This window comes from Heloderma suspectum, chromosome 9, assembly GCF_057233095.1.
Source record: "Heloderma suspectum isolate Gila_16-S chromosome 9, 16-S_ref, whole genome shotgun sequence".
Taxonomy (NCBI): Eukaryota; Metazoa; Chordata; class Lepidosauria; order Squamata; family Helodermatidae; genus Heloderma; species Heloderma suspectum.
Window position 1 is genome coordinate 37827881 of NC_139466.1, and position 14274 is coordinate 37842154.

At 47.7% G+C, this 14274-nt stretch overlaps 1 protein-coding gene across 1 annotated transcript in view; it reads right to left on the reverse strand.

Moving 5' to 3' along the window:
• TRPC5 (transient receptor potential cation channel subfamily C member 5) overlaps positions 1-14274 on the reverse strand; it is a 220095-nt gene that overhangs the window by 9534 nt on the left and 196287 nt on the right. Inside the window, exons 7-8 of the mRNA XM_084813356.1 lie at positions 9565-9771; positions 8061-8102 (exon numbers count right to left, since the gene is read on the reverse strand). Of these exons, the coding sequence (XP_084669482.1) occupies positions 8061-8102; positions 9565-9771 (249 nt within the window). The remainder of the gene's footprint in view (positions 1-8060; positions 8103-9564; positions 9772-14274) is intronic.

The following is a 14274-nucleotide window of genomic DNA, read 5'->3' on the forward strand; positions in this document are numbered from 1 at the left end:
ACTTACATCACTACATTATTTACAGTTTATGGAATGGATTAGGTTAAATGAATTAAGGCTGCAATCCCACGCACACTTATATGGAAGTAGGTTTCCTTGGGATCAGTGGGACTTCAGAGTAAAGATGCATGAGGTTTGGAACTGCAAATTTGGAACCCCACCCGTTCCCCACCCCAAACCACTGGTTTTGTGGAGCTTTTGTGGAGCTTTTTCCCTGTTCGAAAAGTTTGGAATGCCTCTCCCAAGGCTTAGTTATTGGCAGCGAGAGCTTTAAGATGAAATATGTTGATATTTTTACATTTAAACTTTTGCTCTTTTCACTTCCCGCCCAACACTGCAGTGCCGCCCCGAAGAGTTTCTCCAAAATGGAGTTTGGCCTTTGGGCTGAAAGAGGTCCTGCACTCCTGGCTCAGCATTACAAGCAGGGTATAAAACCAATATCCATCCTCTGTTCTTTGTCCCAGAATCCAGTATTTAGAGATATATTGCCTGTGAGCATGGAGGGTCCAATTAGCTCTCATGACAAATATTCATCGATAAACATCAACTTCAAGAATTTCCACAGGTGGGCCACCCATGTGCCCTTCCAGATTTATTAATTTAATTTAATTTATTTCCAATATTTATACACCGCTCCATATGTAGAACAGATTTCGGAGCAGTGAACACAAGGAATAAAACAGTAGAAGAATAAAAAGATGTAAAACACCATGTTAAATTTATACTTGTTGAAAAACACAGTGCCAATAAGAAACGTGACTGGTCGGTTAAGGTATGCCTCCTAGGGTTGGCGGAGAATTTCTCCCCGAAACTTCGGGGGGCCGAGCGCCAACGTGTTCGGCCCCCCGAACAAGTTTCGGGGAGAAATTCTCCGTACCCCCCCCGCACCCCACACTCCCCCCGGGACGGGACTTACCTTTCCCGAATGTCCCTCCCGGCGGCGGGTCCCGGCGGCGGTTCGTCGGGTCTTCGTCAGGGGCGGGGGCAGCAGCCGATCTTTCGACCGGCTGCCGCCGCCGCCATTCCAATAAAACTAAAAATAAACAAACGCCCCCGTGATAGGCTACGTGATGATTAACGTAGCCTATCACGGCTAGATTTGCAAAGTCAGCCGTGATAGGCTACGTAAATCATCACGTAGCCTATCACGGGTGACTTTAAAAAAAAAAGCGCGTACGCAAATGGCGGCCCCCATAGGGAGCTGCCATTCGCGTTCCTTATTTGGTCGCTGTAATCTACGTAAATCTTTACGTAGACTACGGCGAAAATAAGGGCAACGCAAATAGCGTTGCCCTTATTTTCGCCGTAGTCTACGTAATCTTTACGTAGACTACAGTGACCAAATAAGGAATGCGAATGGTGGCTCCCTATGGAGGCCGCCATTAGCAGTACGCGCTTTTTTTTTTTTTTAAGTCACCCATGATAGGCTACATGACGATTTACGTAGCCTATCACGGCTGACTTTGCAGATCTAGCCGTGATAGGCTACGTTAATCGTCACGTAGCCTATCACGGGGGCGTTTTTTAAAAAAACTTTTTATTTCGCGGCCGGGCGGGGCGAGGCGCCTCCTCCCCGGCCTGAATTTCGGCCAGGAAAGGCGGGAAGCCTCCCCCCCCGGCCTGAACTTCAGGGGAAGAGCAGCGAAGCGCCTCCCCCCCACCGCGAAAAGCTGCGAGACCAGGTAAGTGGCTTTCGTGCACTCCTCCTGGCACAGCGCTGTTTTCAGGAGGCGCCGGAAACAGTGCAGTGCTGGTGCCTGCCTGACCTACAGGAGCGGGTGCTTCCAAAGAAAGGGGGCCGCCAAGCTGAAGGCTCTTCTGCTGGTGGACTCCAGTCGGGCCAGAGGTCCATGTGGAACCACCAGGAGCAAGCCCTCCGATGAGCTCAGTCACCGCCGGGCAGGTTGGTAAGGGAGAAGGCGCTCTCTCGGGTGTCATGGTCCCGAGTAGGGATGTACGAATCCCTTACCTGGCTCCGCGCAGCGGCATCCACGGTGGGGGGGAGGCGCTCTGTCCCTCCCCCTGGAATCCTTGACGGGGGGGGGAGGCACTCCATCCCTGCCCCCGAAATCCTGCCCGGCCATCTCCGCTCCGTGGCTGAGTCGCAGAGCCGCTGGCCGGCTCCGGCCACCTGCAGCCGGACATCTGGCTGCTGGGCAGCCCTGCAGGGACGCAAATGGCGGCTGTCGTATCTGCCGCCATTTGCGTCCCTGTATTGAGCCGTGATAGGCTATGTAAATATTTACGTAGCCTATCACGGCAGGGGGAAAAACCCCAGCGTACACAAATGGCGGTAGCTGCCGCCATTTGCGTACGCTGGGTTCCCCCCCCTGCCGTGATAGGCTACGTAAATACTTACGTAGCCTATCACGGCCTCCGCAGGGATGCAAATGGCGTCCCTGCGTTAGCCGTGATAGGCTACGAAAGTATTTACGTAGCCTGTCACAGCTAGGAAGAGGAGGAAGCGAATGGCGGCCAGGACGGCCACCATTTGCAAGGCAGCACGGACAGGAGCAGGTAAGTGCTCTGTTTCATGCACCTTTCATGGGGTGGGGGCGGCAGGGACTTCGTCCCACGTGCCTTTCGTGGGGTGGGAGGGCAGGGGCTTCGTTCCGTGAAGGATTTCGGGGGGCTGAATGCACTGGCATTCGGCCTCACTGAGATCCGTCACGGAATTCTCTGACATCCCTAGTTGTTTAGTCCCGAGTTGTTTAGGGCTTTGTACACAAGTACTAAAGCCTTCAGCCTGGCCTGGTAGGGGATAGGCAGCCAGCGCAGCTCCCTCAGCAAAGGTGTTACACACTGAAAAGGGGCAGCTCCCAACAACAGCTGAGCTGCTGCGTTCTGCACTAGCTGCAGCTTTTGGAGCAGCCTTAAGGGCAGCCCCACAGATGTTCCAGACACTGCTGGGTTCCAGGTCCCATCAGCCCCAGCCAGTCTGTAGACTCCGAGAGGGTGGATAGGAAAAAAGGGTGGCAGGCATTTGCATCTGCAAGGCAAGCAGGGCCCTGATGAATGGCATGCCCCACAAAGAGGTGCAAGCATTTGAACAGGGACGCTGGCATTCTCAAGCAGCTTTCCTCAAACGTTCGGCGCATCCTGAGTAGCTAAGCGGCCCCAAATAGGAGTGGGTGAGAATTTCGTTTCAGTTTGGTTTGTGTAAAAATTTACGCACATTTACAAAGTTCTCCATATTTGGGACAAAAATAACTTAATGTAAATTGGTAATAATGTAATGTCAATCACAAGCTGAATATGAGCCAACAATGTGATGTGGCTGCAAAAAAGGCCAATGCTCTTTTGGGCTGCATTAATAGAAGCATAACTTCCAAGTCCCGGGAAGTACTAGTTCCCCTCTACTCAGCACTGGTTAGGCCTCATCCGGAGTACTGTGTCCAGTTCTGGGCACCACATTTTAAGAAGGATGCAGACAAGCTGGAGGGGGTTCAGAGGAAAGCAACCAAGATGATCAGGGGACTGGAAACAAAGCCCTATGAGGAGAGACTGAAAGAACAGGGCACGTTTACCCTTGAGAAGAGAAGACTGAGGGGAGATAGGATAGCGCTCTTCAAGGACTTGCAAGGTTGTCACAGAGAGGAAGGCCAGGATCTCTTCTCAATCATCCCAGAGTGCAGGACACAGAATAATGGGCTCAAGTGATGGGAAGCCAGGTTCTGGCTGAACATCAGGAAAAACATAGCAATGCGACAATGGAACCAATTACCCAGGGAGGTGGTGGGCTCTCCCACACTGGAGGCATTCAAGACAAGGCTGGACAGCCATCTGTCAGGGATGCTCTGACCTGGATTCCTGTACTGAGCACGGGGTGGACTTGATGGCCTTGTAGGCCCCTTCCAACCCTATTCTATAAATTTCTATGATTCTATAAATTAAAAAAATTGAATGTGGGAGGAACCGAAATGGACAGATCCATCCATCCATCCATCCATCCAGGCCCAGGGCTTTAAGTCCTTTGCTCCTGAAAGTCTGGGTTTGATTTTTGTCTGTATTCAACTATGTTAGTGCTGAATTAGGGTTGCCACTCTGCACACACACACACCCCGACTGGCTTCTCATCTTCAACTACTTTTTGGCAGGCAGGTACAACACTGTCCTCTCCATGCTTGGGATAGCTGTCCCTCTTGCACCTGGCCAGTGCGGATGGATGAAATTTTGTTTCAGTTCATTTTTTACAAGAGTTTACCAAAATTTGCAGAGTTCTTCATTTTCAGGAGAGAGAGAAATGAAATTTCAATGTGGGAGGAAGCAAAATGGACAGATTTGCCCACCCCTTATCCCAGCCCACCGTTCAGCGCAAAGAGATTGAGGTGCGCACTCCAATATCATTCCTGTTCTGCTTTTGGATCATACGGTCTGGAAATCCATAAAGTAGCACATGAACAGGCCAGGATGGAGACTTTGCCTCTTCTGAATTGTCCTAGAAACAGATAGTTCAGGATGTCTGTTGCTGGGAAATCTAGCCCTTTGGGGGGCTCACTGGATTTCTGCAGCACCTCTGACTTGGCTTGCATTTGTGAGCCAAGCTGCAGATTTTCCCAGAAATCTGGGAACTTTCTGTTTGTTTTTTTAGGGTTTTTTTTTTTTTTGCGTCAATAGACATTTGTGCAATTTGCAACTGTGGCAGTTGCAAATTGCAATGGCAAATTGCAACTATGGCAATTTTGGCCACAATTGCAACTGTGGCTGAAATCTGTGCAAATGTCTATGCAAATTTTTTAAAAGACAGAAAATCCACCAGCTGGACTGACTCACAGCGAACTGGGTTGGGCCAGTTGGTGGAAGTCAGAACGGAGTCCGGGGGGCTGAGCCAACGAAAGGTTGCCGAGCTACACCCCCCCAACCAGATTCCTCTGACATCCTTACGAATACTAGGACCCAAGGTGGCTTCATCCACAATGAAAATCCACATCTAAAACAATGTTATTTTGAAGGCACACTGGCATAATTAGTGTGAGCTGAGGGCACAGTCAATCCATTAATCTTAGTAAATCTTTTAATTGGAAGAATTAATGAAGCTAAACATGCTGGGAGTGGGAACACATCTCTGAGTTGCCTAAAAACATGAAAGAAAATGTTCATATCATCTGAGCTTTCTCATATACGCTCAGCCCAACTGATTTCTCCTTTGGAAGAATTCGTGTGAAAGCACCTTCAGGCGCAACCCACCAGCAACGCCTTTTGCGTAAGCCGTGCTCTTACAGCAGCGCTCCAAATCCTTTCAGCAGGGCTTATGCAGCAGTGCGGGGGAGCTCAGCTTTGGGACTCCTTTCAGAGCAGAGGTGGTGCCATCATCTGCCAACCATCTGTTCTGGCAAGTGAGTGAGGTGAGAACAATGCTTTCAAGTTTTATGATTGCTTCTCACAGTTCAGCCTAGAGGTAATCAGAGAACGAGGAAAGTAATCCAGCCAAGGGTGGATACTCGTTTCCGTTTCTTGATGGTGTTCCCATTTTGTGCTGGCAGTTTAAATGGTAACACTTTGCATTTCTAATTAAAAGCTAAATGCTGCATTTCAGCTGGCTGAAGATCTTTTGTTAAAGCTCAGGGTTTTTACCTGGCTTATCAGGCTGGTGTACACAGCCCATGTGCTTCTGCTTGGCTCCTCCTTCCACCATGAATGGCCCCTAACCTAAGCAGAAATTGAAAACTTAACATGATGTCTGAACCTCAGATCCTGGTTTGTTGCTTTCAAACAAGCCAGCATTCACAAACCCTGGTTTGCAATCCTGCCTTGTAAAGGGCACAACAAACCCAGATCCCATGTTCAGACATCACAGTAAGCTTTCAATTTCTGGGGAGTTAATTGCTCACACCAGCACAGGGTGCACATCCTTCTTGGGCATAAGGCTGCATCCGTATTGGGGGGGGCACATATGTGTGTGCCATTAGTGGTGGTAAAGCAGCAATCTAGGATGCTTCAGGATTGCTTGGGGAGGGGGAGCTACAGTTTTCCCTTCTTGCATCCCTGATTGGGATTGCTGTTCCCCACAGTGGATTGGCATCTTTTCCCTGCAGCCCAGTTGATCAGCTGCACTGCGGGGAAAAGAGGGCCCCCATCTACTCGAGCCTTTTACTCTGGGGTGAATGCAAGTCGAGGTCCCTCGGGACAGACAACACAGTCACCACTTCGCAGCCATCCACAGCTTTCTCCTGGAAAATCCGGATTTCCAAGGAGATGTTTTGCTGCGATGTTTTTGGTTTGCCGCGGGGTTCCCTGCAGTTGTGAGCCGTCTGTCCTTCCCCCAACCAAGTTCACATTTTGCAGTGGGCGTGCTGTAGGTGTGTGCAGTGCTTGCATCACTCCGTGACTCCCCTTTACTCCCCTGTTCCTTTGCAGCTGCATAGTTACAGAGGCACAGAGAGGCGTTTTTTTTTTAAATTTAATCCCACTTTTGCACATTTTTGCAGCTTTGTATCTTCGCAATGGTTGCTTTTGGACTCAGTGGCCAGGGTCCTGGGGGTCCTGAGGGAGGACGAACTTTGCTCCAGCTGCCATTTCGGAGCGATGGGTAGGCACGTACCCTTTACGCTTTGGGTGAGTGCGAACCATCGCGAGAGTTTCAGGCTGGGGAACTGCCAAACAGTTGGCGTGGAAATGATAATGAAGGCGTACAGAACACCCACTTTTTACCTAACGTGGGACAGACAGACACAACAGAGCCCCTAAAATACTAAACAGCCACTGAAGTGTCACAGCCCCACGCTCACGGGCCTGCACAGCTGCACACTGAAATATAATGGCAAAATAGGGGGCATGGCAAAGTCTGGTGGGGAAGCCTGCAGTAAATCGCGAGTGTACTGCAACAGAAGCTAATTGGAAGCTGCAATGCTGGGTGGCTGCGACGGGGTGGGGGGTGAAAGCGGTGCCATGCAGACGGGCCCTGGGTGGGCACCTGTAGGCTCAGCAGGTCGCACAGAGAGTGGCAAAGGGCCTCATATGGCCTGCAGATTGTGCATTCCTGCAATAGCAGGAGAAGCCATGTAGGAGCCAACAGGCAGCATGCACCAATATGCAGCTCATTTATGACAAGCCAGGATTCACCAAAATCCTGACTTACGATCATGTGTGAATGCAGCATTTTTGTTTGGTGTTGTTTGGTGCATCAGTAAAGCACTACAGAAAAAGAATCTTGAAGGAATCATAGTAATGATCACATCTAGACTGTGTCTTGGAAGTGTTTTTAACAATGCACAGTGGTAACATCAAGGGAAATGGAGATGCAAATAAGCTGAAGGCTTGACAACCTGCACCGAACCATGCATGCTCAGCTCAACCCTTTATTTTAGGTGCTCTCCTAGTCAAAAGGGAATTCAGGATGCGGGAAACGCATGGCAGAGCAAGCCAGAGAAACAGCGAAGCAAGCTTGTAAAATGCAAATCTTTTCTCATCACACATTTGCACTCTTCACACCTGACACCGCCGAAGAACTAAGAATACACTTCGGAGACTTGTTCAGGTTCCAAAAGGGAGTATAACAGAAAGCAGTGGCCTGGATCCAAAGAACTAGAGCACTAGTTCTGTCTGCTACTCATGGAAGATTTGGACTTGTGTTTTGCAAGACAAAACCACATTGCAAAGCTATGATGAAGCAGAGCGGTGTTTCAAAAGCAGTGTCTGATATGGCATTGACTTAGAAGGGGAGGAGTGGGGAGGGGTCTGCCATTCCCAGGGGAATTTTTAAAAAATCAGCTAAGTAGCTGTGGGTCTGTTCAGGGTCTGGATGGGAGATCACCTGGGAACCCATGTCTCTTGTTTTCAGTGTCAAGATGGAAGAAAGGCATGATATAAATGTAGTGGAAGCAGTTTATCTGCTCCAGGTTTCAGTCAGTACCCTAAAGAAACTATCCAAGGTGCTTCACACCAGTCAGAACCTTTAGAGTTCTGGCTGGTTCAGACTGAAACCTGGACAGAATTCACTGCCCCCCTGACATCAAAGCTTCCAGCCTCCACTGTATAAATATACAAAAGAAAGAAAGATTCCTTGCCCACAACAAGTCAAGAAAATGCAATAAACCTCTTAATGAATTAATACTTTTTACCTGATAATGCTGATTCTGAATCAAGTTGTCAGCATGACGTTCCTGTAATGAAAGAAGAACGTAACAGACATTACATGGGTGGCCATCCCAGGTTCAGCTTTCTCACGATAAGGCTGGGGTGGGGAATCTGTTGTCCTCCAGATGTGACTGAGCTACACCTCCTATCATCCTTGACCATATTGGTGAGGAGTGACGGGAGGTAGAGTCCAACAAGATCTAGTGCAGGGCCGGCCCTATCATGAGACAGACTGAGGCAACCACCTCAGGTGGAAGATAGCAATCCCCCAGCCATTCTACTCTCTTAGGAGGACAAAGCTGTGTGTGCCTCACAGCCTGTCCTACATCCCCTAAACTAGCCTGTTTCCCTCGGGTGTGATGGAGGGCACTGTCCTGTTGCCAGTCAGCCAATGTTGAAGTAATGCTCAAGGGCCAGTCCAGCTGGTTTCTGGAATGGGAGGGGGCGCTATCTTGTCCTTTGCCTCAGGCAGCAAAATGCCTTGGGCTGGCCCTGCTTTAGCCTGTGGGTTTCCCATGCTGGTTCTAAGGGATTAGTTAGGAACATAAGAAGAGCCTCTGGTGGACCAGATGAAAGCCCTGCCCTCTTTGGCATTTTGTATTCCACTGTGGCCAGCCAGGTCCTCCTGGGAAGCCCGCAAGGACAGCCTGAAGTCACTATTTCTCCCCCACTGGTGCGGCCCATAAACTGATATTCAGAGATGTACAAGCTTCTGAACCAGGATGTACCACTGAGCTATCACGGCAATGGCCGCTAATAAGCCTGTCATCCACCAATTGGCCTAATTTATTTCACAGCAGCCTTCCCAACCTGGCGCCCTCCAGCTGTTTTGCACAAAACAGGACAGCAGCCAAAATAGACACACGAATGGGAGAGAAATGTCTCAAGAAGCTAAAACAGAGATTTTATTTGTTAAAAAGCCCATCGTGTTTTGGCCTATTTTTGTTTAAAGGCTTTCTTGGGGGGGGGGATTATGAAAAACATCTGCAGAAATTTCTGTAGTAATGTGCCCTACTAGTCACCAGTGAATTTTAGCAGGAGACAGACATTGCTTCAGAAATCTTGGCAGACATTTTTCATAACCTACTGAAGAAGGCCTTAAAATAAAAATAGGCTGAAACACTTTGGGTGTTTTTGTGTTTTTTTACAAATAAAATCTGTGTTTTAGCGCCTTGAGATGTTTCTCTTCCATTCAGTAGTTTTGGACTACAATTCCCAGCATTCTTGACCATTGGCTGAGGCTAATGGGAGTTTGTAGTCTAACAACATCTGGAGGGCCACAGCTTCAGCTTGCCCAACCTTCTCTAAACAGACGCCTTCCAGATGTGTTGGACTACAGCATCCCCAGCCAAAGGTCAGGAATGCTGAGAGAGGTAGTCCAAAACACCGGGAGGATACAAGATTGAGGAAGGCTGATCTTGCTATACAAATGCAGAGACGAAGATGCTAAGACAGGGCTTCCCTGGAGCTCTCCAGCCTCCTCCTTACCGTGAACGTTTTCAGGTTCTCGTGCTTCTTCTGGTCATTCTCTGGGTCCTGAGATGGGCACAGCTGCTTGTGGATCCACTTGCAAAGATACCAGAATGACTTGGGGCTGGGGATGATGTTAAAAGGAGGTGGCAAAGTGCCACCCTCGTCGAAGTAACTCATCCAGAGTTTTGTGCGTGCAAACTTCCATTCGATATCGGCGTGGTCCTGGGCGGGGAGAGATGGGCGAGAAAACAACAACAACAAATGGTTATCGGCAAATTGTTCACACACACAGCAGCCCAGGTAAACCTCCGCGGCTGAACAGTAAGATTAGTGCTGGGGGTTACATCTGAGTATGAAATAATATTTGCGCCATGTGGAGCACAGGCAAGGATGCAAAAACTCCTCCTCCAGATTTCTTCCCACAGTTTGGAGTTCCAGAGTATGTGTCTTGTTTCCGGAGTGGAACCAATCTATTAGGAATTCTCCCCTTTCTAAAAACCTCTCAGTTTTCTTCGGAGAACTGTGAATGCGCTGTTTGCTGCAGCTTTAACGTCCCTCTGGTCCTTCATGTCTTTTCTCCATTAGAATTGCTGATGCGGCATATGTATTGCTTTTCGGCAGGGTTTTATCTGTTGTTTGATGGGCCGTGAGCAGTGCCAGCTCAAGGTTTTTGAGGGCCCTGGGGCAAGGCAGCTTCAGTAGGCTCCTTCCCTCAGAGAGCCTACCTTCTCACCACCACTGACATCAGTTGCTCTTGCTCCTTATCCTCTTTCTCATCTTTGCTACCATTTGCTTGCTGGACAGGCAGCCAGCCAGTGACAGAGTGGGCTGTGGCATCTCCTGCTCCCCCCTTCCACTACCACAGTTATCTGGGCCAGATAGAGGCAGGTGAGTAAGAGCATTACGGTGGTGAAGAACAGGAGCGTGACGTCACCCTCCCTCAGGTCCATCTGCCTCCGCTTTGGGATAGCTGTCCTCACTGTCCCACAAGCTTCAGCCCCTAAATTCACCAGGTAAAAGAGAACCCCCAATATGCCTAATTGGTTCCCTTTACCCAAATATGAACACTATTGGTGGCTCAGGAAGATGGATGAGACGTGGGAGTTTATAATTCAAAAACAAACAAAATAAAGCTTATTTGATACAAGAGATAACAAATCTTATAGCGTATCACTCAGTTCTTGGTTTTACCCTACCTACTCTGCCCCTTGTAACTCCTCTTCCCACAGCCCCACTATCTAGATGTAGTTTCATCAAAGCCTAAGGCCCTATCTGTATCTCAGCCCTAGCTAACTCCTGTTCCCACAACTCCACTATCTAGATGTAGCTTCATCAAAGCCAAAGGCCCTATCTGTATCTCAGCCCTAGATAACTCCTGTTCCCACAACTCCACTATCTAGATGTAGCTTCATCAAAGCCAAAGGCCCTATCTGTATCTCAGCCCTAGCTAACTCCTGTTCCCACAACCCCACTATCTAGATGTAGTTTCATCAAAGCCTAAGGCCCTATCTGTATCAGCCCTATCTAACTCCTGTTCCCACAACCCCACTATCTAGATATAGCTTCATCAAAGCCTTAGGCTTATCCGTATCTCAGCCCTATTTAACCAAGTAACTGTCTGCTCCTGCCTTTTATAAACCCCACCTCCTCATGCATAAGCCCCTCCCACCTTTCACTCACTCACTACCAAACAGTTAACCCTAACTTACCAGGGTTCTATTTAACACAGCAAGTGCATAAGAACATTAATACAGACTCCACATGGCAAACGTTGTGATTTTGTCACAGGGAACAACTCCAGGGGGCTCTTGTCAGTTGATCCCTGCTGGGGTGTGGGCTCAGCAAGTGCCCCACCATACCTACCTTTGATGCTGGCCCTGTTCATAAGATTCTTTCTGTGTGGTGTTTTACTAACATACATTCTACAAAAAGAATCTTGGTGCATTTCTGCAGATGCTTGCCTCAAGATTTTTATTTTATTTGTATCCCAGCTTTCTACCAAAAAATGGCACTCAAGGTAGCTTACAGAACAATTAAAATTGATTAAAACAATAACAAAATACCTTAAAATAAAAACATAACAATTGCAGAATCTATCTATCTATCTATCTATCCATCCATCCATCCATCCATCAACTATCTATCTCACTCAACCCAACAGACCCACTTACAACCTTTTTAAATAAAGTGGTGCTTGCCTGTGGGTTGAAGGACAGCCTGAGCTACAACAACACTTATACAATCCTTTCAGAAATTTCTGATTGTTAATGTCTCCTTCTCACTGTGTAAGAAGGAGTGGGGTTTCTTTCAGTTGTTAAGTACTTTAGGTAAATGCATCTCTCTGCTTTGTAAGGGTTGCAGGGTGTGCATTTGGGGGCAGGTGTTGCATTCTGAAAGGAAATGAAAGGAGGGGTTGATATTTGAAAAATGCCTGCTCAGGGTTTTGGTAGCTAGATGCTTCCACAACTGGAAGCATTGGCTAGTTGGAATCTGTATTCTTTCATGCTCAGCAGTTTGCTGTGTATTGAGGTTATACACAATGCGAAATACCTTCCACTGCTTAACAGTCCCAGGAAACAAAACAATGACAGCTAACAGGGAACTTCAGAACCTTTGGAAATGTTCCGAGGTAGTGTGTGTGTGTGCGCGCGCGCGCGTGCGTGCGTGTGTGCGCATGCGTGCGTGCACACGGTCGTAGGATAAAGCTGTGTTGTTCATGTTTTAGATTGTCTAAATCTAAGATTTCTCATTTTAGATTGTCTGCTGTGAAGAGCCTCAAGTGCCTGCCCAAATCCAATTCAAATGTGTTCCGCTTTGAGTTTGAATCAGAGCTGCGTGAAGTTTGTGGATCAGAAACGGTGCTCCAAAAGCACCAGTGGCCCAGTGGGGGGATACAGGATGGAAAAGAGATCATCTGAATTGTTGTCTCTCTCACTGTTCCTTCTCTCTCATTGTCAGGTAAAAATATCCATTCATTTTTGCAGCTTTCCCCAACCTGGTACCCTCCGGCTCATTTGGACTACAACACCCATCATCCCTGCCATAAACAAGTAATACCCATTGTGTTCAATGACACTCACTGCCTTGTAAGTGTGTTTAGGGTTTCACCCTTAAACAGCTTTTGTGGTATTGAAAACCACAGTTGTTTGTAATCTGGCCAGAAAACATTGGTTATTGGGCAGATTCAAAATAAATAAATAAATAAATAAATAAATAAATATTTGATCATACATGAAATGTCTTACCATTCAACATCACAGAAATTCAAGTCTATGCCCCAACCACTGAGGCCGAAGAAGCTGAGATTGATCGGTTCTATTCTATGAAGACCTACAACACCTTCTAGAACTAACACCAAAAAAAGATGTCCTTTTCATCATAGGGGATTGGAATGCCAAAGCAGGAAGTCAAGAAATAACCAGGATAACAGGCAAGAATGGCCTTGGTGTACAAAATGAAGCAGGACAAAGGCTAATAGAGTTTTGCCAAGAGAACACGCTGATCATAGCAAACACTCTTTTCCAACAGCACAAGAGGCGACTCTACACATGGGCATCACCAGATGGTCAATATCGAAATCAGATTGCTTATGTCCTTTGCAGCCAAAGATGGAGAAGCTCTATACAGTCAGTCAAAACAAGACCTGGAGCTGACTGTGGCTCAGATCATGAGCTTCTTCCTGCAAAATTTCGGCTGAAATTGAAGAACGTAGGGAAAACCACTAAACCATTCAGGTATGACCTAAATCATATCCCTTATGAATATACAGTGGAGGTGAGGAATAGATTTAAGGGATTAGACCTGATAGACAGAGTGCCTGAGGAACTATGGACAGAGGTTTATAAAAGGTCCATAACATTGTTCAGGAGGCAGCAACTCAATCCATCCCAAAGAAAAAGAAATGTAAGAAAGCCAAGTGGCTGTCTGAGGAGGCTTTACAAGTAGCTGAGGAAAGAAGGGAAGCGAAAAGCAAGGGAGAAAGGGGAAGATATACCCAACTGAATGCAGAGTTCCAGAGAATAGCAAGGAGAGACAAGAAGGCCTTCTTAAATGAACAATGCAAAGAAATTGAGAAAACAACTGAATGGGAAAGACTAGAGATCTCTTCAAGAAAATTGGGGATATCAAGGGAATGTGGTGGAAAGAATTCAGACATGACAGTGTGCAAGAAGAGCGAGCGAGATGGTTTTATCAAGCTTTTCACTTTGAACTGTTCTCAGGTTGTGTGTATCAGTTGGACTGCCAGCTTCCAGACCCAGTTGCATGGGAGTGCAGAATATACTATTACAGCCTTCCCTAACCTGGTGCCCTCCAGATGTGACAGGCCACAACTCCCATAATCCCCAGACAATGGCCACGGTGGCTGGGGATGATGGGAGTTGTAGGCAAACACATCTGGAAGGCACCAGGTTGCAGAAGACTGTGCTATTAGGTGTAAGATTGAGGTTCCTGCCCATCCCAGGTGTCCGTGTATGCGTGTAGTGGTGGTGGTTTTTGTTTTTAAACATGTTTCTAGCCCTGATGGTGGTGTCAAACTGTGCTTTTCTATATGTGAAGAATGCCTGGTGACATATCAACAGCCAGAAGTGTGGCCAAATAGAGCTGCAATCCTATGCATGGGACTTATATCCAAGCGGACACATGTAGGATCAGAGAGCCAATTTTCAAGGGTTTGTGCTGGGGCGCAGGGGCGGGCAGTGACTTGGCCATCTTGCTTTTCTTGTT